General features: G+C 44.9%; 4 protein-coding genes across 4 annotated transcripts; 1 reads left to right on the top strand and 3 right to left on the bottom strand.

Annotated features, from left to right (window-relative positions):
- Positions 1–4,136: 4,136 nt before the first annotated feature.
- On the bottom strand, positions 4,137–6,191 carry ccndx (cyclin Dx). Its single transcript, XM_029157842.3, has 4 exons — positions 5,817–6,191; positions 5,507–5,722; positions 4,656–4,982; positions 4,137–4,544 (listed from the first exon to the last, which is right to left on the bottom strand). Exons 1-4 carry the CDS (start codon positions 6,075–6,077, stop codon positions 4,395–4,397), a joined length of 954 nt encoding a protein of 317 aa, XP_029013675.1. The 5' UTR covers positions 6,078–6,191; the 3' UTR covers positions 4,137–4,394.
- A 3,044-nt stretch (positions 6,192–9,235) lies between these two features.
- On the bottom strand, positions 9,236–14,935 carry tbc1d17 (TBC1 domain family, member 17). Its single transcript, XM_029159236.2, has 17 exons — positions 14,780–14,935; positions 14,107–14,202; positions 13,945–14,019; positions 13,750–13,861; positions 13,486–13,669; positions 13,285–13,396; positions 12,906–13,076; positions 12,697–12,822; positions 12,522–12,625; positions 12,290–12,384; positions 12,064–12,180; positions 11,371–11,471; positions 11,056–11,155; positions 10,700–10,797; positions 10,364–10,480; positions 10,187–10,273; positions 9,236–9,959 (listed from the first exon to the last, which is right to left on the bottom strand). Exons 1-17 carry the CDS (start codon positions 14,804–14,806, stop codon positions 9,798–9,800), a joined length of 1,884 nt encoding a protein of 627 aa, XP_029015069.1. The 5' UTR covers positions 14,807–14,935; the 3' UTR covers positions 9,236–9,797.
- Positions 14,936–15,864: 929 nt separating this feature from the next.
- On the top strand, positions 15,865–19,490 carry akt1s1 (AKT1 substrate 1 (proline-rich)). Its single transcript, XM_029159237.3, has 6 exons — positions 15,865–16,025; positions 16,573–17,321; positions 17,400–17,655; positions 17,743–17,826; positions 17,905–18,080; positions 18,189–19,490. The coding sequence occupies exons 2-6, from the start codon at positions 16,935–16,937 to the stop codon at positions 18,324–18,326; spliced, it is 1,041 nt and encodes a 346-aa protein (XP_029015070.1). The 5' UTR covers positions 15,865–16,025; positions 16,573–16,934; the 3' UTR covers positions 18,327–19,490.
- Positions 19,491–19,622: 132 nt separating this feature from the next.
- On the bottom strand, positions 19,623–24,596 carry zgc:195001 (uncharacterized protein LOC567531 homolog). Its single transcript, XM_029159240.3, has 5 exons — positions 24,467–24,596; positions 20,916–20,945; positions 20,711–20,770; positions 20,450–20,589; positions 19,623–20,364 (listed from the first exon to the last, which is right to left on the bottom strand). Exons 1-5 carry the CDS (start codon positions 24,519–24,521, stop codon positions 19,954–19,956), a joined length of 696 nt encoding a protein of 231 aa, XP_029015073.1. The 5' UTR covers positions 24,522–24,596; the 3' UTR covers positions 19,623–19,953.
- Positions 24,597–26,809: the final 2,213 nt, after the last annotated feature.

The following is a 26,809-nucleotide window of genomic DNA, read 5'->3' as shown; positions in this document are numbered from 1 at the left end:
TCTGCTTCTTTTCTCCAGGCTTTTTGACAGCTGGAGCAGAATCCTCTAGAGAGCAGAGTATTTTCTTTCTCTTAGCGGGGGAAGGAGCAAATGAAGTGACTGGTTCCTCATCACTGTAAACCGCAATCTACAAGAAAGACAAATATATATTTATATGTTGTAAAATTGCAACATAGGAAACTGTGACTTCAAGCTATATACCCTATTACATAGCATATTAACATCAGTGGAGCACCTAGCAAAAGTCGCTGGATACAGACAAAAAGCAAATAGAATATAACAAATCTATAAAACTAAAATAACAATTCACTATATTAAGCCATATTAAATCATTCCATACCTCTCTGATGCTGGAGAAGAGTAATCCGGATCTTCATCATCCTCTGAGAAGCACAGGTCTTCATCATCTGACTCAGACTCATACAGGTAGGTTTTGTTCCCGGTGTCTACGTCCAACTCCTCCTCGTTGTTGCAGAGCTCAGTTGCTATTTTGTTCAACACTCTTACGGGGTAAAGAGAAAAAAGGGGGCTAAGGTCGTGTGCGCCGAGTAACGCTGTGTGTTAAAGCGTATGGCTGATGAAAAAATAAATAAAATAAAAACAATAGAGTTACAGGGCTGTTTCGACTGCACTGCCTGGGAGGTTTTTAAAACTGCAGCTCACTGACACTGTGGCATCTTACGTCTTCACTAATTTTGTGAAGATATGTGCGTCAGGACCAAAACCTTTGGTTGAACGACTACATACTTGTCACTCTGACTTCTGTGGTCATGAAGTTGTTTGAGAGACTGGTGATGAACCACCAGTCACATCACAAACCCCCTGCAGTTCATCCACAGGAAAAACAGGTTGGCTAATGTAAACCTAGGACTCCCACCTGGATCTGCCTGGCACGTATGTCAGGATCCTGTTTGTGGACTTCAGCTCAGCTTTCAATACAATCACGCCTGGAATACTGCACCATAAACCGACCCAGCTCACCGTCCCTGATCCCACGTGTCAGTGGATCAGGAGCTTCCTGACCGACAGGAGGCAGCAGACGAAGCTGGGCAGCATCGCATCTGGCACCCGCACCATCAGCACCGGCGCTGCTCTTCTCCCTGTGTACTAATGACTGCACCTCAAGAAAGGATCCAGGACGGTGATGAGTCTGCATACAGACGGGAGATGACGCAGCTGGTCCAGTGGTGCAGTCAGAACCAGCTGGAGCTCAACACGCTCAAGACTGTGGAGATGACGGTGGACTTCAGGAGGAACCGTCTGCCCTTTCCCTCACCATCCACAATAATACAGTGCAGTATCTACCGTGGACTCATTCAGGTGGCTAGGGTCCACAATCTCACAAGACCTGACGTGGTCTCCCCACATTGACACAGTCCACAAAAGGTCCCACCAGAGGTTATAGTACCTGAGACAGCTCAGGAAATGATCTTGCTGCTGGCCATGTTCTATACTGATCATCACTGTGTGGTTGTGTTCAGTCGCCATCATGACAGGTACAGACCGATCATTGGGACTGAGCTTCCTTTCATCCAACACCTGTACCAGCACCACACACTGTTTAAGCTCCTCCCCCTCTGCGCTACAGAGCTACAGTATAGCCATCAGAACCACCGGACAGAGTCCTGACCTCTCCACTCACATAATGCAAGGAGTCAGTGCAATAACCCCATGTGATACAGTGTGCTGTACATTATGTAAATTATTGTAATCAAACATGTCAATAATTAATGTTTCATGCCACCAGAGGGCACAAAAAGACGTATACAATTCCTTGTCTGTCCTGTGCAAACTTGGCAAATAAAGCTGATTCTGATTCTGCCTCATTAGCGACAAAGCAGCCATATGTTTGAATTAGCGCCAAATTATGCAAATTATGACTCATTCATAACTCCCACGTGGAACTATTTACCTTCTCTCAGATCAAACGTCGCGAACTGAGAAGAGCGGCGCAATACAATGACGCAAATCAACAGCGACTGCGGCAACTTCTTAAAGGGACAGTACAGCAGCACAAGAACCACAGCGCCTACAACTTCTCTACAATAAAATAAGTAATAAACACAGTTAGGAGCAATAATGAGCAGGGTTAAGTGACTTTTTATATAAGAACCATAAAATTAGTTCACACTATTTTAATACAGATTATATATTAAGGTAAGAAACTATCATTTGGCAAAGTATTGTTCTTCGTCTTATATTTTAATTATTGAACTTTATTCATGAGACATTGGGTAAATGAACCTCTGCATTCTTACCCACACCCTGGGGGAGCAGTGGATAGCCACATTGTGATGCCCAGGGAGCTGTTGTGAAGTATCTTGCTCAAGGACACACCTGGTGCCAGAAGCGGGCCTTGAACCTAAGACCTTCTGCTTCTTTTCCTTCTTTTGCTGTCTCTCCCTCCACTTTCTAGAATGCTTTAGTGCATATTGTTAGATTCTGTACAATTTTAGCTTTTATTCGAATCATAATATTTTGTGTTGCTGCAAGAATGGTAGAGGTGGAGACAGAGAAGTTATTTATATATATTATAATTTTTTAAACATCACACACGCTTAGAAATCATTTTCCCTGCCTGGGAAACTTTGCATTTAAAAAAAGGAAAACTTACTAAAAAGAAAAATCCCTACAAACAATACAACATGGATCTTCACATATCAGCTCTGTTTACCTTTGACTTTGAGGTTTGTGTGTCTGCAGGGACAATATGCTCATCTCTATGGTCAAGAAAAAAACTCAAAATCATGTGAAATTATTATGTATTTCAAGGATTAAAGAAATAAGTTTACATTTACAGTATAAACTGAACTAATTTGCAGACCTAAGTAAAATATGCCATGATTTGTTATATTTTTTACCTCCTTAGTGAAAAGTGCCTCCCATTCCCCCTCATCCAAGACACCGTCGTCATTTGTATCTACTGTATATAGAACTAGTATAAAACGTTTTTATTCAATACTAAATTTAAAAAAAAACATGTAAAGGGAAGAATGTTTTATTGACCGTGGGTCTTGAAGAAGGTATTTTGATTAATCTCCTAAAGCCTGAGTTTGTATGTTTCCTCCCACAGTTCTCACAGCTGAGCTATGCTTCCCTGAATGTGTTGAAACAGCAATAAAATGAAAATATTGTTTTTGTACTTTTGTCCACTAAAACTAGACAAAGAACAATTCATTGCCCACTGGAAAGTTTATTTCTCTTCTCCCTATTTCAAATATTTATTTCTTCAATTGTGATGATTATAACTGACAACTAATGAAAAACCCCAATTTCTGTATCTCATAAAATTTGAATATTACCAATACAAAGAAAGGAACTTTAGAAATCTTGGCTAACTGAAAAGTATGAGCATGTACATCACTCAATACTTAGTTGTGGCTCCTTCTGCCTGAATTAGTGCAGTAATAGGGCATGGCATGCAGTTGATCAGTCTGTGGCACTGCTCAGGTGTTATGAGCCAAGGTTGCTCTGACAGTGGCCTTCAGCTTTTCTACATTGGTCTAGTATATTGCATCTTCCTTTTAACAATAGGTCAGGCTAGTTTGCTGGCCAATTAAGAACAGGGATCCCATGGTCCTTAAACATGGTACTGGTAGCTTTATCACTGTGTGCAGGTGCAAAATCCTGATGAAACCTGCATCTCCTAAAAGTAGGTCAGCAGCAGAAAGCCCTGAAGTGCTCTAAAATGTCCTGGTATACGGCTGCATTGACCTTTGACCTCAGAAAACACAGTAGATCAACACCAGCAGATGACATGGTACCCCAAAACATCACCGACTGTGGAAACTTTACACTGGGCCTCAAGCAACATGGAGTCTATGCCTCTACTCTCTTCTTCTATACTCTGGAACCCTGATTTCCAAAGACTTTCATCAGAGAACATAACTTTGGAACAGCGGTCCAGTCCTTCGTCTTCAGCCCAGACGAGACTCTTCTGACGCTCTGTTGTCTAAGACTGGCTTGAACACATTGTCACTTGTCTAATGTTCCTCCAGTTCACAAACAGCAGTTTAGCATGCCTTATCCCACAAGTGTTTTCAATTCAAATGAATGTTTGTTTAATTAAGTTAAAAAATACAAAGCCAATGCCGTTTAAAATAAATTAACATAAAACAAACATCGTAATTGCACAAGATAATAAATAAATGCTATAAATAGTATGTATCACAACACCTGAAGTCTGACATGAATTTAGCACAATAGATAAAAATATGGCACATGAAAAACAAATAGTTTCAAAAATGTTACAAATAATTTAACCAAGAATAAATTAAGTTACTTAATATTATCATTTCAGAGTACATAAAACATGGCATTTTCATTTTATATCAGTTTGACTGATTACTGTTTTCAGTAGTTCACTTTTTCAGTGTAACATCTCACACACGTGTTTAGAAATCAATTTCCCTCATATCAGTGGGCGTCCCAGGTCTTTCATTCTCCACCTCTTCATCTTTCTCCATGGGTCCCTGTTGATGCCCACTCCTCAGCCGCTGCCGGAGAGCATGTTCGATCATCTCACTGTAGCACTGCAGCACTGCCTGGGATGCAAAGCAATTCAAATTATTGTTGTTATAATAATTATTAGAAATTCATCTTTGTGAGGGGCCCATGATGGCCTTATTTAAGCCTTTGTTTTATGCTGGACTCACCAGGTCAGTCTGGCACAGCTCTGCCAAAGCTTCACTCATAAGAGCCAGCTGGGGGAGTCTCTTGTTGCCCAGACCTCGCAGGGCACAGTTCAGTGATGCAGCAGCAACAAGTGATGGAGGCGCTCCCAAAAAACGCGAGTCGCAAGCACACATAGCGGCCAGCGTGTCGCTGTGCCGCCGCAGGGTGGACAGACGCTCCTCCTCTGACTCCTCGCCGGTGCCGCGTCCCTGCTGCCCCACGGAGGCTAGAAAATGCGGGAGAAAGTCCTGTGGCGTCACAGCTGCTGTGTCCCAGCGGAGGGTGGCGAGGATGAGGCGCTCCAATTCCTGCACATGGAAACAAATGGAAAGTGTGAGAGGGCAAAAGATGTGCAGCTATAACAATGTAAATTTAAGGAAAGGTAAATCTGAAGGAAACATTCATGTTTAGTCATACATTATCAGTCTATTTTTTTGTGATTTGTGTTTGTTAATATATTTCATCACTGATTATATAGTAAATATGCTAAAATATGGTGCAAGTTTTCAGATTGCAGATGTTTTAACAAGTGATTTTGCTGCTTATCCTCATTATGTACAATAAAACTCCTTCCGTGGAGTTTCAAAACATTTGTACACAAATCCCTCAACATATTTTTATGTTTTATAAAGTTAGTGGTCATGTATAGTATATGCGCAGAGTAAAGCAGTAGATAAAAGCCCTTTTAAATAATTACAAAGTGGTATGAGATCAGGGATTTGATGAGTAATAAAGACAGAATCAACCAGGTTTTCATGCTTAAATGTGTACTCTGGTTGGACACTCAGAGTTTGCTGCTAGTACAGATGCTTCAGTTGTGCGACTGGCTCACCCGCAGGTTGCAGGGTTGGAAGCTGTACTCAGCTGCGGCACAGAGGGTGTCTGCCGTGATGTTGTCACACTCGGTGAGCTTGGAGGCGATGAGGATGCAGCCCGCAGCCAGACAGTAAGGCGAGACAGGTACAGAGAGAGAGACAGACAGGAACCTGTCCATGAGAGAGACGGACAGAGGGAAGACTGCCTCGTCACAGCCGCACTCACAGCACACCTGGACGGGACAAAGGGAGGCGAGACAGACAGATGCTGCTGTGATCACATAACAGTGAAGGACATGAAGAGGCTGGAGCGTGAGCGTTTCGTACCTCCAGGGCCCACTTGGCCAGCTCCTCCCTGCGCTCAGGATCCCGCTGAATCAGGGTGACGTAGAGCATGGAGGGCATGTACCTCTCCTCCATGTGAAGCAGCCTCTGGATCACGCGATGTCCTGACACTGTGGGGTCCCAGGTGGCTCGAACCTGAGGCGAACACCTGATGAGGTTCTTGGCTTCAGTCGGACCCTGGTCCTGACCGTGGACGTCCTCCACCTCCTCACACCACAGAGACACAGACATTCCCCCTTCCATCTGCACAGCCTGATGGGCAAACTGGGAGTCCAAACTGGGCAGAAACACAGGACTGTAGATAGTGTCCCCTTGTCACCTCCGGAGCTAGGAGTTTAAACCTCCACAATCCTTGTCTTGTCGTGTGGTTCTCTGCGAAACATCAGCCTTGAGCTATGTCCGGTGAGTTTTATACCCACCAGAGAGAGAGGGGGGGGGGGGAGAGAGGGAGAGGGAGTGGCTGAGAGGGATGGGAGAGGTCTGCAGGAAGGGGCAGGCGACCTAATGAGTGACATAAAATAATAAGACAACAATATTGTCCATGCAACAATTGGTTCAACAGGTGGGGAGAGGGGGGGAAGACAGAGAGCAAGTGGAGAGAGGGAGACGGGGGAGGAGGAAAGAAGAGCAGACAAGAGAGGGAGTGGCCCGCAGGGACAGAGCAACAGCTTGTCGTCGACAGTGAAAGAGAGAAGAGAGGGAAAGAAAAGGCTGCGAGAGGCAGAGAGAGGAGAGAAAAGGTCATCTTCAGACTCTGACAATGGGAATGGATCACAAAAGAAGGAGGGTGTTTGTTTACAAAGTGAGCAGGGTAGGAAATATGTCAAATACAGGAGAGATGTTAAATTATTGATGTCCCCACACAAAAGATGTTTTTGACTTAACGTACCGTTCAATACAGTAGTTTCATATTGAATATTAATGTAACTATAACATTAGATCAAGAATATGTTTGCAAATGCATATATAAAGAATATATAAAAAATATAAGAGCCATGGAGCCAGTTTTTATTTCTTCTATTGTGTCAAAGAAGAGATTCTTTATTCCGCTCAGCAACAGGTTTCAGTTTTACAGAACGTTCCAGCACCTTAAATGGTCAATAATATATTCCAGGCATTCATATAATATACAAACATTATTGTATTTTTGTCTCTCCTTCCAGACACAAGGATTTTAAATGTGTTACTTTGAATTTACTTTTATCTGACATAAATAATATGTAATAAGTGATAAATGGAATTCAAGTAAAAAACAATCACCCAATTTATTGAAAAATCAAAGTAGCTTAAAAAATGCTCGCTAAATGAGCTAAATCAAGATCCAGAGCACAAAAGACAGTAAAAGTCTGTTTTTTAATTGATTTCCTGCTCAGCCTCGTCCCCGTCTTTTCTCCGAGGATGCTCATTGTCAAAGCAGCCTGCGTCCCGGCAGCCTGCCCTCTCTGCCTGTGGCAATCTGCTGCTCGTGTTTAAAGGGCAGCGCAGCCACCGGGGAGGGCTGGGCGAGGTATGTGCAGCAGACAGTGGAGCCGGGCAGGTCAATGAGCCATATTGTCTCGCTTTACAAATCAGTGTCAGACAACAGCCCCTGGCCTTCTGCCTGCTGCTGGCTCCTCACACACACTTCACACATTCGCGGGGCAGACACACTTTCCACACGGTCCCCAGGGACGCTGCTGGTGATCACAATGGCCTCGCACTCACCAGTGGAGAATGCAGATTGCATTTGACAGTCATTACAGGTGGCTTTTCACACTTAGAGGCTTCACCGGCAGCTAATGTTTCAAATAGGAGTTAAATGGACGACCACACCAAGATTGTCGAGTCTTGATTTCAACTGAACATCAATAATTCATCCTCGTTTCAACGGAGGGATGATTTTTCTTTACTTCACATGACTAAAAGTAGAAAAGCAAAACCTATACATATTTAATTTGACATGAATCTGTCCAACCTGAGTTTTAGTATGTTATACAGTATTATGAGTTGAACATGAAAATCATCTCTATCTATCAGTGGCTTAGTTTTTACTGAAACAGTTTGAAACTTTATTTTATCAGACGCGTGGTTGTGTAAGATGTATCTCAAGCTTTAGGAAATAATGAGCAACACACAATTAAATAAAAAAAATAAATGAAATCGTTTAAAACCATTTAACCTGTAGTAGATCAGTTTAGCTGAAAAGGTGCAAAGTTACCATTTAACTTTAAGCGTTTAATAATCCTGATTCACCGGTATCATGCCTTTAAATTAGAGATACTTCAAAATAAAACTCTGACCTGACATGTGGCTCTGCAGCAGGTCACACACCAACCTGTTGCACCTCTGTGACAGGTGATCGTCAGTTCATCTCTTGACATCAGATGATATTTGTTTGGTTGCAGATGTCCCACACAGATAGAATAACTTTGTACATACTAATATTTTTTTTACTTAATATGTCTATTGGAAAATCAGTTCTGTTTAATTAAATGGAACCAACAAATTCTAGAGCTAACTTAAGTAGTGGTTTTGGAAATCAGACCTACAGCACAGAGAGTAGATCTACAGCCACATCATCTACTAAGACACACAACACAATGACATGAAGAGGCTTAATCCTCCAACATTGCTTGATTGTTGCTGTAGTTAGCGAGAGAATATGGGGTTTAAAGCTGACAGTGAGGCCTCTGTCTATAAAACAGGCTTTCAACAGCAGATTGAGTTTGAATGAAGGACTGAGTGAGGTTTAGCTCTGCCAGTCAAGTGAGGTCAGGTTTGGGTGGACGGAGAGATGGGAGGGAGGGGTCCAAAAGAAATGGTGACAGATCGCGGGCCTGTTTAAGCACCCTGTTAAATTCATACATTGCAGCTGTATTCAAACAACATGAATTGAGGGGGGAAAGGGACAGCGATGAGAAAAAAGGAGGAGTGCCCCGAGTCCTGAGAAGGGGGTGTGGCTCCCCGCCCCTCATTTTCCAGTTCATTTCACGAGACAGTGGAGGAACAGTGGTCCTATTTAACCCTCAGCCATTTACCTCATACAGACACCTGCTGGCCAGTGGGGGAGGAGAGGGGAGAGGGCAGAGTTTAAGCAGTTCACAAGTCAAGATGCTGCTTAAACAAATGGATGGAGGTTGTACTGTGATACACTACACTGTTCTAAAGTAAAGCTTTAAGTATTATTTCTCATTGTCTTTACTTGCAGAAATATTCCAGATTAAGACAATGAGTAAAACTTTATCAGGGAAGGAAGCACTTATAACTAAATTAGTTGCATTCAAGGTTTACTTAATAATATAAAGCCTCCTGTGACATATATGTGAAACTAGTAAAATATTGCTACCAATTCATTTCACGAGTTCCACTAATACAGTAGGAACAGACCAGATCCAGGTTGTGACCAGACACGAGGAAGAAAGTTTAGGATCTAACCATTTATTTGGTACTATGTGGATTAAAGTGTCATGATATTAGACATAATCACCACATTTCATGTAAAAACAATAAAGGCATGCACAACCTCTGCATAGGACTGGAATGGCATCATACACTGCCACAGAGTGTTATCCTTACAGTGGCGAGGAGGAAGGTGAGGAAATCTACTGCAAATCAAACCTTACATAAAATGTGCAAAGGAAGCACAATGAAACAAATATGACAAGCAAACATGAATATAAATGTTAAATAACTGGTAAAACAGCAGCATTGGAAGGCGCTTGGAGAGTAGACAAGTGACAGAGACGAATTGTCACATAAAATACGAAAAGAAACTAACTGTTCAAAACGGGACCGTGAAGGAAAAGTGATGACACAGCGCCCCCTGCCGTTGACAGATAGTTATAACAGTCTTTACAGTCAGACCATTTTCCCTTTTCACTCTATCATCACAAACACTATTTACATATATTTGTTGTTGAGTAGATAAAGTATGTTCCATACATGTGTGTGTGTATGTGTCAGTCCATCAGCTGAACTAAAGGTTTAGGGATAAGTGGGACCACGTGATGAACTAGAAGCAGCAGTCTCTGCCTGGGGCTGGTCGAGGAGGTGTTGTGTCTCGCTAGTCTGGGAGTCCGGGCTGTCTGTCCCAGAACTGGAGGGGGCGTAGATACCTAGAACCTGCTGCACCTTCACTGGAAGCTCCTGGGAGGGCAGGGGAGGAAAAGACGTCAACCAGGGAATGGTTATAAAGCAGCATTTTTCCAGAAACCATCCATCATCCTCTTTGTTTTCTGTGTGCACTCATGTTTTTGTTTTCTCAGATCTAGAGAGACCAGTTAGAAGTTGTTTCACACTCTTATGGGAACCTTTGTCTAATGTCATTTAATTGTGTGGATCAGATTCAATGTGTCAAACACTTGTCACCCCACCTTGCACTGAATCAGTTGCAGGTAAATGGCCTCCGCTCCTCGTAGAACACTCTGCAGGTCCAGTTTCATGGTGAGCTCATTAATGTGCTGCAGACATAGAAATATTTACACAGGTTTACCAACAAAGGCCTTCTAATCATGGTTAACACAGTACATATTAGACACACACACACACACCTTCAAAATGGTGTTGAAGTCATGCTGAGAGCCAATCAGCTCTCCTCTCTGGGACTCGAGGATTGAACAGGCGATCAACAAGTGGAAGTTGTCACATGGAAGACGAGTCCACATGACCTGAGGATGGATGTCTCATTAGCATTAAAAAAAAAGCCAGCTAGGCAACAAACACAAGACATTATGTTTGTGATACACGATAATCGTTTTGTTTTACTTCAACGTAAAATACATCATGACAGCATCCGGGTCTGAAACTAAAGTGACCCTTGTCGTTTATCTGTGCAGTTTTTGTATATATATTTACTTCCTGCACATATGCATCTGTGGTGCCCTCACCTCCCACAAAGTCAGGATGTCCTCAAAAGCAAACTCTCTCTTGAACCAGATTAGCAGCCAGCGGAAACAGAAGCAAAGGGAACCACTGTCCTGAGAGTCTGACACACAAAAGAAATGTTTTTTTAATGACAAGAAGTCAAATTTTCAGTTTAGGTGCACTTTATGTAAAATAATAAATTAAACAATTAGTTCTGAAGTACAACCTTGAGCCTTTATGGTGTAAAACAGGCTCTAATTTGCGTCCTTGTTCCTGCCCTACTTTCTTATTGCTACAAGTTATTGCTCAGTTTTGCCTCAAGGCTAGGTAGGGTGTATTTTTGAATCCAGTCGGGCTGGATGAATACCGGCTGACTAACCCAGGAAGTCACATAGCTCTGGGTCCAGGGCCTTCAGCAGGATACTGAGCTGAAGCAGCTGCTGCTTCATGGCCTCCTGAGACTCTTCAAAGTTCTGGTGCTGCAGGGAGGAAAACATAATCAGAAATGAGCACATCAAATGTCTGAACTTTTAAAATCATGCTTTATATAGCTGCTCTATTTAGAAACGTAGACCACACTGACGGACAAGTACAGTATACAGGTCTGTTTGTATTGAAATCAGGCTGACACCAATGGTTCCACTGACCACAACACGGTTTACATTTCCTGTGATAGAAAGAGGATTCTACCAACCACCAGCTCCATGAAGCCTGTCAGACACCAGAAGGACTCCACCTCATTCTGGGTGACGAACAGGATGGGGGACAGCAGATCACTCATCCCCTGCACATAGCCTGAACAGGGAGGAAGACAAAGTCTAGTGTCAGAGTCATGTGGTGTTTGTGTTTATCAAACAGAAACAGACGTGCAGTGGACAAGTCTTGAAGGACAGAAAATTCTCCTGTTGTCAAAACATCTTCATTTGTGGTTAGAATGCTATGCGTTTGGCTACAGGCTGGCCGCCCACAGCAGGTACCTGGGATGCACAAAAGGGCCACCTGTGACTCCTCTGCACAGCATCGTGCCAGTCAGATGCTTCTCTACAGCAACTCTTGCTAGAAGAATAATTTTCCAACAAGACAATGACCCCAGTCAAGATGCAAGTGGTTTCAATTCATCAGTTTCTATTTCTGTAGGGGTTGAATTAGACACCAGTCTGACTGAAAATGGGATTTGAACTTATAGGGGGTGGGTAATGTATGGTCCTTAACAGCTTGAGCAGATTCGTAAAGGACCAACGATGTACTCACTAATCAAAAACCTCTTTCTCTTCATAGGAAGCTGCTGAAGCTCATCTTTATCTTATTATAAATCCAACACCTATTTATTATGGTAGATTTTGTCAGTTAATTCTTCTTGAATGAAAAGGAAAATGGAACTACATACCGAGATCAAAGTTGTACATGCAGTACGTCATCAGCACATTGTGAAGCAGAGTCAGTCCTGGATTGTCGTTCCCAGAGAAGAACGTATTTTGTCTGTCTGTCCTGTTGACATCTCTCTCTGTCACAGCAGAACAAAGGCAGTTTAACTTCAGTATCTTGTGCTCTCTCAGGCAGCTGACTGACATGAAGAACAGATCTCCTGTTGTTTAACAGGCAGCACAGCTGACCTATTAGGCTTCTGTATCCCTTGAGGAGAGAGTTTCTCATCTCCTGCTCTTCACTGACAGACTTCCACTGCACCTTCATTCGGAAATACTCGTCCCTGCAAACACAGAGGGCTTTTTTGATTACTGCTCTATTAGCACCTCTAAAATGAGCCACAGACTTCCTGTTTCCTATTTGCATCTGAATTAAAAATACAACTTTCACATTATCAGTAACAGATAACAAAGCACCAACGTTTTGACCCGAAGCATATCTTCCCTTTCCTTTGTGGTGCTGTTCCAAGGATAAAAACCCAGAAGGAACTTCCAGATCTCCTTCCTCAGTGACGGTGTGATGCCCTGCAAGAAGCAGGCGCTTAATACGGCTCATCTTAGACAGAGGAAGTGAAAAAACAGAGATAACGCCATACCCCTCTGAACACAAGCTCTTTGATTTTCTCTGGGTTCTTCACACGTCCCTCAGGGTCCAGAAACTCTTCCCACTTGGCCAGTGGTGGTCCCCTCCTTACATCTGGCCTGGGGCCAAGTTCTACCCCCTAAAGTAAAAAAACAACCATAAAACAACTGACCCCTGCCTCTGATTCTTCAGTCTGCTGTTTAAATATTTTTTTGTCCTTACACAGTTGATGAGTTCAAAGCCAGGTTCGTCGTCAGACTGGGAGGGCATGCCAGCATCCTGAGGATTACGATGTACAAAGGGGGACTCTGGAGGGCGAAGTGCCGCTCTAAAGAAATTGGTCACTTTGGAGAATCCGCCAAATGTAGTGGCATACGGGTCATGGATAAACCTCTGTATGGGAAAAAAAAAAAGGAAAAATAAGGATGTTTTATTTTGATTGACTACAATAACTATATGAAACACAACTTAGCCTGTTGCTATATGTTAGGAAATGAAGGTTGGGAATGCTGGTGATATTATGCATTGATTTACACTGGCAGCATTAATCATTCTCTTGTCTTTTTTTTTTCTTTTAAGTGCAGAGAAAAACTGGAATTACCGAGACAAGATCTGACCCTGCATCATCAAAGAGGTGCAGCTTGTCAAATGACTGAGGAAGAGCACCTGGTTCATGGGGGTAAGCAAGGAAGAGCCGCCCGTCAACTGGAGACCTAATGACAATAACACAACTATTTAGAGACGTTATTAAATTAACAGTACCACGCTACCTGCTGCTGTGGTTATGGCAATAGAAACATACTGGTCTAGGTTGATGTAACGGTGCATGGCTCTGAGGAGTTCTCTGGTTCCTCCTCTGTGGAAGTGTAGAGCAGGCAGCGGGTGTCCCCCTCTACTAGTCAGCACTAAAAAATTTCGACCCAAAGAGAACCTGGCCCTCCTGAGAGAATAGAGCTCTGAGAGCGGCAGAGAGAATGCCCACTGACCTGTGGGTGGGAAGGGTTTTAGTCTTATGTACCTTCTCTCACACACCATAAGTATCTGGTGACAGAAATGCAAAGTGCACCTGACTCTTTAACTGGAACCTGTTCCCGATCCTTCTTTACGGTGCTGATGACTGCCCAATCCGGTTCATACCCAGGCTCAAAGGTTGAATCCTCCTCTCCATTTTCTCCATCCTAATTGGTAACAGTAATAGAAAATAGAGGGGAGCTAAAAACACACTGGCTTATTATTGTTTGTGTTTATGTGTTCTACTGACTTTTTTAGTGAAGATTACAGTAGCACTCCCACTCTCCTGCTCCAGCGGGCTCCACTCCAACGCTGGGATGCCAGCCTAAAACAAAGACAATGTCAATAGCACTGGTGCTCTTCTTATCTCCTTCCCTGTATCTAACCAGCATCAACTTATACTTGTGCTCACCCGCTCCACTATGCGTATAAACCCTGGGATGGTGGTCTCCTGGTTGCTCCTTCTTGCATTTGTGTGAAGGTACACTCCCTCTTTCTCAAATATCAGCTGGGGGGGAAAAGACAACAATGAACTGTCACACGTGTCAAAGCAGCAAATACTCCCATGACTGAATCAGTTTATATTTTCTTTGCTAGTGTCTGTTTAGGCTACCCTGCTCAATTGTCACTGTCTGTGGAAGTAGTCAATTAAAGTCTGAAATCAAACATATTGATCAGTTGAGACAACGTTGTTTTGTGTCTCGTGACTGTGACAAACCTGGGTTGTAATAAAGTGACGACGGCATCACATGATTAGATGCTCTGACAGGTCACTCGGTGACAAAAGTTAGGTAGACTTTGCTGTGGTAGTCTATTATTGTGTGATTGAACGAACACTCTGTCGAGTCCATTAGGTTGTATAAACAGACATCGGTGGATTCGACAGCTAAACCTGAAATTATATGTATCAACTTGACACCATTATGTCCCTGACACCTGGAGTTAATCGAATATATTTCAGAACCCATAGCTAGCGTCAAGCAACATCAGCTAACACTGACGTCGTGAGCACCAGTAGTTTCACAAATATCAACCGAGTGACAGATGCCTTTTTAACAAGTAAATACTGAATATGACATTAATACCTTGTAATCTTCAGTGGTTTGCTCCATTCTCGTATCACTTGTGTCGCTGCTGCGTTCAAAACAAATGTTACGCCACACTTCCTGCCTACGATGAGCCCCGCCTCCAAAATGTACGTCCGCGACGTGATTGCGTCATTGCCAAAGTAGCAATAACGAATAATCAGAATCAGCTTTAATGGCCAAGTTTGCACACGAAAACAAAGTAATAAATGCAGTCTGACTCTTTGTTCCCCCATGTGACAAAAAAAAATTACAATTTTAATTATAGTTATTTACAAAAATGAACAAATAAAGAATATAAACTGCAGCTCGCTAAAAAGTAACTATCATGTTAATAAACAGCAGAAACACAAAGCACAAACTAGGGCTAGTTTCACAGTTTTACGTTATATCCTTGTGCAGCTGGAGTGTGCTGTTTGTGAACGCTTAGCTGTAATAAACTTGGGTCTCATTTACCCCCACAAAGTTTATACTACTGTATACTGATTAGAAATGCAACAGTTCTTCATTCTGACCACTAGAGGGCAGTAAACACGACTTTTGACCCCTGGACAAGTCCGCTGTCTGTCACATATAGTACATGCAAGTACTGCAGTATAGTTCAGTTATAATATCTGCGCCGTGTGGGCTACGAAATAATGCGCATTTGCAAACAAATTCCACCAAAAGAGGCATAAAGAAATAATAATAATAATTGAAAAAGAAATAAAGAAATAGCTCGACTCTGCAACACTTTCAACTTTTTGCTGATTTTCGGGCACTAGCCCGCTGAGACCTGGCGTTCGTGAACAACGTGCGATCAATTGGAAATCAGTAAACAGGTGACGTCACAGCTTGTCAAGGTGCCTAGCAGGAACCTAAACGAAACAGGATAAGGGTTGAGTGCAGCTTTCAAATTAAACCTAAAACAAATCTAATGAATATAACGATATAGACTCTGATCAACCGAACTACTTTTGTTTGATTAGCTTGACAAACAAACAAATGCTATGTTTTTCAGTAATAACAATAAAAGCTAATAACGTATACAATGAAGAAACGAAGCATTTTACAGTTCCAGTCACTCGGCTTTTATTTTGACATTGCTAAGAGGAAAAGCCTTTATTAATAGTTGCCAGCTTGCTGCTGGTGTTGAGCCTGGCTAGGGGAGAGAAACCGTGGGAGAGGGTAGAAAACGTATGATAGATAAAAGGTACATTTATAGATCGATCAACATCTTGCAACGTGGAAGAAAGGAAGCGAACAGGTATGTGAACACCTCCTCTTGTTTACGGACTTTATACGTGGAGCTCCGGGATATTGCAAACGTCTGAAAAATGGAGGTGCAGCGTTAGTGTGGTTCCATCGCGAGGAGGCTGCGATACAACAGCAAATAAACAAGATCGATAACGACAGACAACGGCTGCGACAGTGGCAGCAACCGCACGGAAAAGTCCGTAGCGTGAAGTTTAAGCAGTGGCGACCGCAAAGATGGCAGCAGACGGGGATCAACGCGGGGTTACGGCAGAGCCACAGTGACCAGTGCAGCAGCTACAGTAGTTAGCATCGGTTGGTGTCAGCTCGTGGAGCGGTGCGGGCAGCCGCAGTCAGGGGGCAGATTTAAGTTTGTACACGCCGCAATCATGTGGCCACTTGCACACATTTAAACTTGTGCAATCTGTTTAAGGATCCATATTCGTTATCTATGGAGGAACCTAGTCAGCACCGTTACAAAGGAGAGATCTGCAATTTAATATTGCTGACCTTGCTTTTGTTGTGTTTCTTTTTTTTTTTCTTTTTCTTTTTTTTTTTAGACATCACCAGCAACTTGGCTCCATCTCTTCTCTCCCCTGGCTCTCCCACGCCTAAAGACACCACCCAGTCATATCATAAAGTCACCTAGTGCCTCTCTGCCTGATAGATCATTGGTTTCCCCTGAAACAGCACACCAGCAAGACAGAAGAAACGTAAGGGAAGTGGATTTCCTACTCAACTCAGTCACATACATTTTAGTTACCAAAGTCAACTCTCTGTACTTTCCTGCCCCCCGAAATCATTATTCCAGTTTTTGACCTGTGCTAAAACCAAAACGTCCTCATCGTCATTCATCAGTAGCGCACGTTCTCTCGTTAAGTCTGTTCACATAAGACCTCTGTAGACGACGCTCGCCACCATTATGGCCTCCATCACCCAGTCACCCGAGCCCGAGATCCTAGACAACCACAAAGAGAGCTGGCTGGTGCTACTTTCCGCTGTGGAAGCATATTGCCAAAAGTCCGGCTGTGACCTGGCCATAATTACAGCCTCCAAGACATTTCGGCCATCAGCTGGAGATGGGGTGAGGAAGCGGGAGAGCGGCAGTGCCTTTCCAAGGGAGTGTGATTTCTCCTATAACGTGTGGGGTCAGGGGATTCTGGCTGAGTCGGCGCGCCGCTACATGGACGACATCGCAGTGCTGCACTCCACCACCATGCTGACGGCTCAGAAGCACACGAGGCCGGCTGGGGGAGAGGGAGGAACCAAGCTGGTGGTTGACCTGACCTCTGATCCTGGACACAGGGGGGTGAGTGGCCTGCTTCAGCAGCACCGTTGTACTTATTTAAAAACATTCCGCGTGTTCGATTCTCTGCTGTCGCTCCAGAGCTATACAGGGGACGGTGGCGTGGGCGGAGTCAGCCCCAATAGCAGGCTGTTCTCCCAAAGCTACCCGTCAATCTACAGCTCAGGAGCCGGTAGCGGACAGGGCAGTAACGGGGAGAGGGAACGAGAGAAGAGCGTCCTGGAGGCCGAGCGGGGGAGACAGAGGTCTGGGATTGTGGATTTGGAAGAGGAGTGTGAAGATGAGGAGGAGGAGGAAGATATGGATGAGAGGAGACCCTATGGGAATGAAAGCGCTGGTGCGGATCGACGCAGTGTATATAGTTTCCTTTTAAGCGCTTTGAGGAGTGAAAGCTCTGAGGATTTCTATCATTCTTCTTCTTCAGGTGTCTTCTCCATGGACGAGGACTCTCTGTCCCGGGACTGTGAGCCGTTCTTTGAGTCTGATGGGGAGGAGGAAAGCACTGACGGTAGGAGTTGCCGTGATAAAAGGAAACCGTTTCACGAGCGGTCTGTGCATCAGTCGCGCTTATTGCCCCGTGTCCTAGGCTCGCTCAGCGAGGACGCTCCGCCGCCGTCGCGCAGCATGGCCGTGGGTCAGGCCGCGGTCTCGGCCCGTCACAGCCACTCCATGGCTCTGGCCCGCTCGTTGCCTGTATCGGTGCCCGTGTGGGGCTGCAGAGGGAGCAGAGCTGCTCAGGCGGACAGCAACAGTGGCGAGCGGGTGAGCGCGAGGCATTTTACACATACTGCACATTACACGTGCATACAGTGGTTCTGATGAAACGAGCGCTTCGCATTCACGTGCAGCGTGTTGGTGCTTGGTCCTCAGGTCGGCTGTGCTGACTTGGAGCACATCGCCGCCAGTATGAAAGCCCTGCTGGCCCCCGGAGCCACCGACGGAACAGAGATGTTCGGGGCTCTGCCTCGACCCCGGCTGAACACAGGGGACTTCTCCCTTAAGCACTGAGGGAGGGAGAGCGAAGGAGCCGCGAGCGACAGTTGGAGTGATCAATGAATGTGGGGAGAGATTGTCATGACAGGAGCGGAAGTGAATCGACGGGCAGTATGTGAAAACGGCGTCAATGCTAGTACCTCCATTTATTTCTCACTAACCAAGATTAATGCCACGTGCTTTGAGGAGTAACTGAAGCAGAAATAATGTATGAATACTAATAGCGTTTTTTTCAACACTACCCCTGCACCTCACTACACGGTTCACAATAACTACACCACATCCCCCGACACTACGTTCAGGATCAGACGTCAACATGTGTGTAGTGATCCAAACCAACACTAAAACGTGTGTAACAGTGTTCATGCACCTTCACCTTTGATCCTATTACCCGTAATAATTGTTGTCTTCACAGCTCCATGCTACCACTTTTGCACATGGTGCGTTACTGTATGATAATGAGCTAAATGCTAAGTACTCCAGGACATCTCAACTTTTTTTAAAACCTTTTTTCGCACCACATGTTTCTCAAAATTGATCGTTTTGAGGTGACATTTTAAACTTTTTTTTTTATAGCGTGCACAGATGAAACGTGCGCGACATCCCTCCTCCCGCGTTCGCTCTTTGCTTTGAGGCGTTCTCGCTCGTTAGTCACTCTAATAAACCGGCTTCGCTGTCACATCGTGGACAAACGCGTTCGCGTGGAGTGCTAACACCACTGATGTCCCTCTGACCACATGCATAATTCTCCGCATGCTCAGGCCTCTCTTCCTGCCAACATGACCGACCGGGCCAGTTGTTGCGCTCCCTCCAAAACCAAACCATTCTCCAAAGGGGTAGAAACCACAGAAATGGTCGACTTAACGCGAAGCTTGTGGCTTTCCTAAAATGTGAGCGGAGGACACCGGCACCTCCTCATAACATGCCTATTTGTACTTTTTCGCCAATGAATGACTGATAGCATGATTGTAACTCAATACTGAGTTCTGGGGAATTTTTTGGTTTCTTCTTTAGCCTCCAGATGCGTTGTTGAAATGAATGAATGCGTGAGGAACTGACCGTGTATATGAGAGAGAGAGAGATGAAAAGGAACAAATGTGTAGGGAAGACATTTCAAAAATACGTGCTCTGTTAAATCCTTTTATGTTTCAAATAAAGGAGCAACACCAAGAGAAGAAAGACTCGTGTGAATATGTTGTGGGGTGCAATACTCCGGTATTCCTCTAGAGGGCCTCAGCGCTCCACTGAGGTCATGTCTACTGTAGATGCTGCTCAACACTGATACGACGCACAAATAATGCAGAGTCAGTGTTATTACACAATAGTTGAATTTATTGACTACCTTTAGTGCATAAAAAGAAGCAGCGCACAGCGAGCGAGACACGACACGGCCTATTTCAGAGCGTATTAAATAGACGCACACATAGACAACAGAGGATAAAATAAGACGTCTGCGGGTGAGACCCATGAGCTTTCGTCATGCACCACAGAAAAAGCGAATGCACTCTACGAAGATGTCACACCGTGCTTCAGTTCTGCTCGACAACCCCAACACTTGCTGCCCAGACATCACAAGTGTTCACTTTCCATCCTGACACCTTCTTGAATTTACACTACTTGACCTACAAACCCCGCCGCTGTGTCACTGATCCTTTTTCCGCAGAAGGCAGTGGGAATTAGTGCCAATCCAGAATCCGGGGAAGACCTTCTCCTGTATGTCGGCGTTGAACCTGTGAATCAGCCGCACCTCCTTCTCGCCCTCGCCCTCTCCCTCCACCGAGAGGAACTTGATGATGCCGGCAGGCTGGTCGACGTAGAGGCCCATGGTGGTGCACAGGGGCAGCTGGACGTCCACGTTGTCGCCATTGTGCCAGACTTGGTAGCAGGAGCCTGACCAGCCGACGCCCCAGGATCCGCTGTTCTCCCCGAGGCCGCTGGGGCCGTCCAGGCCTTTGCGAGGCGCGCTCTCACAGACGGCCCCGATCACCACCCAGCCGTCAAAGTCCACCTCCCAGTACCCTCGGTGCCCCAGCAGGCCCTCCTTGCACAGCACCTGGAATACAAACAAATGCCCTGTCGCTGGAGGGTGTAGTGCTAGTGGATTCGCTGCAGTCTGGCATGTTGCTTGCAGGCGCTACCTGCGGCGAGTGCTCATATCTCTCGGGCCTGGTGGGATACGGACACACTGCGTCGGACGTGCGCGCCACTTTGGACCCGCCCTCTGAAATCCATAAAAGTTTCTGTGCAGTTTTGTCGTCCAGGCACAGGGAGACCCAGTCTGAGCAAGAAGAGCACAAACTGAAGGTGGAGCATTTTGCATATAGTAAACCATTTTATTTTATATTTTTTCCTCTTTACATTCAATTTTTAAAGAAAGGCAAAAGAAAACAGAAGTTTACATTTCATGAGTTCAGCCCTGGTGGTTGGTTCGGGGATGTTTGGCTCATACGGTGGTCTTTCTGCCGTGACAGATCACAGAGATAAAGACAATTAGACAATTTGACTTTATCGTGAGCGGCTAATCACATTTTCATGACACTAATTCGATAGACTGTACTCATTATCCCATGGTGATTCACACAGACGGTTCATGCTGCTCTTTACCTTCTGCAGCTGCTGCACTGTTTTTTCGTCCTGGGGAAGGAAGAAACAGACATTTTTTTTTATGGGCTGGACAGAAACCCACAGCAGCGTAGCCCCAAAACACGGCTCCTCCCCTCATTAATGCTTCAGACATATTTCTATAGTAAATCATCTGCTGTGAGCAGCGGAGAGCGACGGTATCACGGTGCCAGTCTCGGTTTAGGTTTCAGCATCACACCCACCGACGGCAGAAGCGATTCCAAGAATATTCTTTCTGTGTGATGCTGTTATTTGGCTCAGGCGGCTGCGTGCCGGCCGCGGTGTGGGTTGGTGTGTAATCGCCGTTTGTGCGTTCCACCTCCAGTTTGCGAGTCACCGTGTCTCCTTTGATCCAGTGCAGTTCAGTCTGGTCATCGTTTGTTGCGTAGGTGGTCTGCACTCATCAGGTTTCACAGACACAACTCGTCGTTCTACCTCCTCACTGATGCACGCCCACATTAGAAGCCTTTTGTGTGTATTACCTTCAGTATTACACAGAACAACCTTTGTCACCATATGATTATATAATAATAATATTTATAGCTCCCGGTTCAAAAAAAGCTTGAATTAAATTTAAAAGAAATGGATGAGTGGGTCTGAGAAAGGACAGCCTTGAAAGATTCACTTCTTTACTGGAAATTGAATTCAATAAAATTGTATAATTTTTTTTATTATGGGGCCTGCGGTTGTTTTCCAACACCCATGTAATTTTGCAAAGCTTACGTTCAACCAGCATTTTTACATCTAGTAGAGGATCGTCCGTGATCTACAACTCTTGCTCAAAACTCAGATTCTCAATTTAAAAAAAAGTAGAACACATACAATATATTCATTTGTATTATAATTAAACATGGTGTTAAAATAATTACAGCTAAAATTTAGTTAAAAATACTGCTTGATTTAATGTAACTGGATAATTCAATCTTAGTAATTGCATCACTTGAAAAAAAAAACACCTGTTTTCTGCACAAGTGATAATTTCTCAATTTTCTGTAACTAAAACACAGATGAGCCGAACATTTTGCTTTTGCTTTTCTCTCAAAACCACCTCGTGTGTGTGTGTGTGTGTGTGTGTGTGTGTGTGTGTGTGTGTGTGTGTGTGTGTGTGTGTGTGTGTGTGTGTGTGTGTGTGTGTGTGTGTGTGTGTGTGTGTGTGTGTGTGTGTGTGTGTGTGTGTGTGTGTGTGGCTGAAGCGGCGAGTCAGCGCTCTCAGGTGTGACGATCTACATGTCTTCTCTGGAAGAAACTTAACCTGTGTGGCGCTCCTCCAGCAGCGTGACACTTGGAGTCCGGCATAACATCTGCAAACATCAGACGCCGGGGTTGAGACGGCATTGCTTTTCCCTGAAGCGTGTTGGTCTGAAGATTCTTTCAAATGCGCCTCATGATTTGAGAAGGGTTGTTGGGTTTCCAGAGGGTTCGAGGGCCAACAACCCGCGGGTGTCATGGGACGCTGTTGTTAAGAATCTAAATATATATTACACGATGTTACTGCCATGCAGGAAACCATTATGTGAAATACAACTAAGACTAGAAAAGGTGCAAACGGACTGGACTTGCAGAAAAAGTAACTGGACCTATGTGAGGCTTAGGATCCACTCACAGGGCAGATCTGAGTTTGGATAATGTGCAGCGAGCAGCTCATCAAAGCACCGAGACCTGCTTCAGATCAAGGGTCTGGCTTCATTGTTAGAGTGATGGACAGGGCAAAGGTCATGTGGTCACCGACGGAGGTTGTTGGAGCAGAAAGACACCGGTGACAGTGGATTATAAGAACACAGCGGGTGAGACCCGGACACGAGGAGCTGCCGCGGAGGGATGGAATGAATACGTTCTGTCTGAAGGAGATGAAGCGAGCACCTCAGGTAACCTTGAAGCGATACATCAGGCTAGCGGTAAGTAAGCTGGCCGACTGGAGAAAGGCCAGCGCTGCGGCTGCTCTGTGAAGTTAAAGTCCCGCGGATGCCTTTCGACACACTGCGGCATCAACAGGAACGTCTCGCAGAGATAAACACATGCTCAAGGATGATTGACGACGTCGTCCAGCAAAGGAGGCACAAAGGAGACCTTGTGTGAGAGGGACTGTACGAGAAGGAAGCTCAAGTCTCCTCGAACCAGCTGGATCCGCTGGGTTCTGGGCCGACGTGGAGCACGTGTTCGACCGAGTGCGCGGCTTTGTGCGGCGCCCGCCCAAATTAGATCTACAGATGCTTCGTGAGAGTTGTTTGTTCTATGCGGTCACGATGTGGATGCTTTCACACCACAGATTCCCCTCTCAGTGGGACGGAGCTACATTATCTGTAGAGATCATGTTCAAAACATCCCACTGAGGCAGCAAGATAGAGATGGAGGAGGAGGGAGCGGAGGTGGCGTGGGCCCAGACTCACCCCTCTGGTCCCTGTCAAGTGTCGAGACTCCCTGGGTGGATGAGGAGCGAACATGTGAGATGGAGATGGGACAGAAATTAAACCCTTGGAGAAGCAGATGGACGAAGGAAGGAAGATTCTGGGAAACATTCAGTCTAGAGGAGGAGGAACCGATCTGCATGAATCCTTCTGCTGAGTTTATTACATCACTATAAAAATTAGTAAGTGTGTCGGTGCTGGTTCCCTGTGAAGAGGAGACGCTGTACGGTCGCGCGGCCAAATCAAACGCTCGTAAATAAAACTCAGATGAGCTTTTTCACTTTGGGACTTGATTACTGTGCAGCAGTTCACACTTCATTACCGCGCCTGCCAGAGGAGGGATTAGTAGCATTTGTGGGGATGTAGGAGGGCTGTCTGAGCGAGGGCGGCCATCGCGGCGTGGGATGGAACAAACACATGCAGGAGGGGCCGCAACACAGCCCCACGGCTGCTGCACCTGCAGGGGGGGGGGGCGAAACGCGCCGAGACAGGTGCACGACGCGGCGCACGGGGAGAAAGGAAGGAGCTCTGAAATTACAGATCGGCCCTCGACGCCGGAGGGGATTCGGTAAGTGACGGCGCAAGTGCAGAAGAAAGCATAACTGCCCGGGGAGAGGCTCCTTCACGCACCCCGCTGACATGATTAATGGCCCGGGGAGAGCTGGTCGAAGCCCAGCGAGGCCGCCCTGGCACCGGCAGCGTCGGGCAGCGGCCGCATCCAATAAACACACGACGCACATCAATGAGTAATAAAACACGGCGACGGGCGATAAATAACGCGTTCGGCCAGCTCAGGTTGTGATACACCCGGAATGTCATTTAAAAATACTAATATTACACGACACATGGTGCATGTCGGCGACGCGGCCCACTCGTTTATATATAGAATTGCAGAAACTGAAAGGAAACACGGTGGTTAAAATACTAAAATAGGAAGCAATGAAATAGAATAGGATTAAAATGAATTACGGCCCGTGGCAAAGTGAACAGTTCTGATTTATTTAGATCTGAGGGAAAAATGGTATAAAAACCCAACTGCACATAGAATCAAACGAGCCGCTGAGCAATTAAATGCAAAAACATGGATCACGCTGACTGGTCTGTGTCAGGCTCCTAACGGGGTCCTACCTGCTTTCCTTGGTGCAGGCATGACTCCTTTGGTGCTCCTGGCGCTGCTTGGCATCAAGTGGGGAGGTCCTGTGATGGCAGCGCCTGTTCATCTCTGGAGCGGCGCCCTTATTAACGTCCCAGTGAGCGGGGAGGGGGTTCAGCGCGTTGGTTCTGGTGGGACGCAGCGGTGACCCAGAGGGATGTTCCTGTCACACGAAACTGCCGATGGTGTCGGAGGGGGGGGGGGCCTGTGCATTTGCGCTAAACATGTGTGTGAGGTGTAAAGCCCAGATCTGACACACACGCGTTCACGCGAAATAGCACAAAACAATGGGAATGGGAAAATAATCCCGCGGCCGTTGTCATTTTAACGCTCGCGTCCACGCCCCTGTGACATGTGGAGCTTTCGGAGCCTGAACTCAGCTTAAATGGACTCTAATGACAGCATTGTGCCTCTACGCGCCGAGGCCGGGGTCATCCAGTATTAAAGAGGGCAGCCAGCTACTCACTGGGGAGCTGTCGCCAATCTCGGATCCCATCAATCAGCGACTGCTGTAAGTGCACTCTGGCAAAGAACTTGGAGGAAACTATACTGAAGTGCTGGTGTAGTCAGAACTTAGAACTGTGTGCTCAGATGTTAAAAGTAGAAACTACTTTTAATTCAGAACATATTCATTTCAAATTTGGGCTTTTTACCCTGTTTTAAAATATTAACATTTGAAATTAGTTATTGTTAAACTTACTATTAATTCCATTATCAAGCTTTTACATCTTTCAGTAACAATTTTTTTCATTTTTTGTTCAGTTTGGAAAATTGGTTATCATCTTAAATTATTCACTATCATACTATCATACTGTACCATTGAACAAAGGTCAAGTTCACACATTTCCAAGTAATAGGCAACAATGAATTCATGGGCTTTTACACAGTGAAACTGATACAGTCATCAGAGCGTTTCCACAACCTCAGCACCTTTTAACTGACAACATCTCATTCAATTATTAACAAATACAAGATACTGTCAGTGTTCATCTACCAACTCCTTTTGTCCATACATTGTGGTGCATCCCCACCGTGAGTAGGAAAAGTAGAACCTTCAAGAGAAAGACTAGTAACACAAAATAAAGCTGTGTGGTTTCTGCATGATCATCAAATATGACTTCCCCTCCTCACGTCTTGGCAGATTAACTGTATGCGTTTGGTTCTACCACCGTGTGACTTTCGGATGAGGATGCACTTATTGTAATGAATGTTGTAATATTGTAATGACTCCCTTTCACTATATGAGCTGTTTCATCAACCCAGTGTCATATTTATGCTCATTTGATTACTGGTAGGGTTTGATAATAAATGTCTGTGTTGGAGCCGCAACATTATTTAAAAATAAAATAATCTACAGTATTGGATGCTTCAGTCACTTAGTGCAAGGATAAGATCTCTTCCTATCATAAAAAAAAAATAATGCATGTTTATTAAGTGCAAAACAATTAAACAATCAGTGTGATCCATGCTGAACCTTTTTATGCTGTTGTCTTAATTATTACAACCTCATTGGTAAAACCTTTCTGTCACCAGCATGTCACCGATATAAGGAAATGTTTAACATGGCGTCCCTGCTGGCCTGGTGTCGGCTCCTATAATACCAGATAGGCTCCGTGTGAGGCATGAAAAGTAATTTCAACACCTGCCACTTACTGCTGTCAGTGAGTGGGCTTACATGCTCTTGTACTATGACCTTTGCCTGTGTTCAGGGGTGCTAGGAACAACATTATGCACTCAACAATCACTATGTAAGATCCCAGTGCACATTGCTGCCCAGAGTGGCTGTTAATTATCCTATCAAGTTTCTTCATTATTGCCTATGAACACGGTGCAGCGGTGAAACGTATAGCGCAATTAGTGGCAGGGGAGACAGATTACAGGGTAAGGCTGTAATCTGTGAACGCCTGCTGGGCCGCTTTTCAGAGACTGACAAGATTTCCTCTCGTTGTTTTGTGGGGTGTCTTCTGATTGACAAGGCAGGTGCTTCCTTCTTCTCATCTCCCTCTCAGTATTTTTGGCCATGTGTGGCTGGCTCTCAGTGCACATACTGTGAAGCAGCAGAGTGATTGATGTCTCCGAAATAGCTGCCGGTGGAGGAAGCGTACTACAGGTCCATTTACGAAAAAGGGCTGATGATGCAACAATGCAAAAAAAAAAAGAAACACAATAAAAACACGAATTACGACAAGTAAAAAAAATTAACATTCTGTTTCAGTAAAAGTTCAATATTTTAACCAATTAGAGTATTTCCATATATTCATTTACCATCATCACCACTAGCCTTTTAGTGGAAGAGTTTACAGTATATTACAACACAA

This window comes from Betta splendens, chromosome 8, assembly GCF_900634795.4.
Source record: "Betta splendens chromosome 8, fBetSpl5.4, whole genome shotgun sequence".
Lineage (NCBI taxonomy): Eukaryota > Metazoa > Chordata > Actinopteri > Anabantiformes > Osphronemidae > Betta > Betta splendens.
The sequence above is the reverse complement of the archived record's forward strand: the minus strand, read 5'-3'. Positions and strand labels throughout refer to the sequence as shown.

Coding starts and splice junctions, on each gene's coding strand:
- ccndx (XM_029157842.3), bottom strand. CDS start 6,077: ATGGAAGGGGGAATGTCTGTGTCTCTGTGGTGTGAGGAGGTGGAGGAC. Junction 4,983..5,506: donor TCCAACCCTGCAACCTGCGG/GTGAGCCAGTCG, acceptor TTCCATGTGCAG/GAATTGGAGCGCCTCATCCT. Junction 4,545..4,655: donor AGCTGTGCCAGACTGACCTG/GTGAGTCCAGCA, acceptor TTTGCATCCCAG/GCAGTGCTGCAGTGCTACAG.
- tbc1d17 (XM_029159236.2), bottom strand. CDS start 14,806: ATGGAGCAAACCACTGAAGATTACAAG. Junction 12,626..12,696: donor AAGAGCTTGTGTTCAGAGGG/GTATGGCGTTAT, acceptor TGCTTCTTGCAG/GGCATCACACCGTCACTGAG. Junction 12,181..12,289: donor GGGATACAGAAGCCTAATAG/GTCAGCTGTGCT, acceptor CTGCTGTGACAG/AGAGAGATGTCAACAGGACA.
- akt1s1 (XM_029159237.3), top strand. CDS start 16,935: ATGGCCTCCATCACCCAGTCACCCGAGCCCGAGATCCTAGACAACCAC. Junction 17,827..17,904: donor GGAGGAGGAAAGCACTGACG/GTAGGAGTTGCC, acceptor CCCGTGTCCTAG/GCTCGCTCAGCGAGGACGCT. Junction 18,081..18,188: donor ACAGCAACAGTGGCGAGCGG/GTGAGCGCGAGG, acceptor CTTGGTCCTCAG/GTCGGCTGTGCTGACTTGGA.
- zgc:195001 (XM_029159240.3), bottom strand. CDS start 24,521: ATGCCAAGCAGCGCCAGGAGCACCAAAGGAGTCATGCCTGCACCAAGG. Junction 20,946..24,466: donor GCCTGCACCAAGGAAAGCAG/GTAGGACCCCGT, acceptor TTCCTTCCCCAG/GACGAAAAAACAGTGCAGCA. Junction 20,590..20,710: donor CAGGGCTGAACTCATGAAAT/GTAAACTTCTGT, acceptor CTTCTTGCTCAG/ACTGGGTCTCCCTGTGCCTG.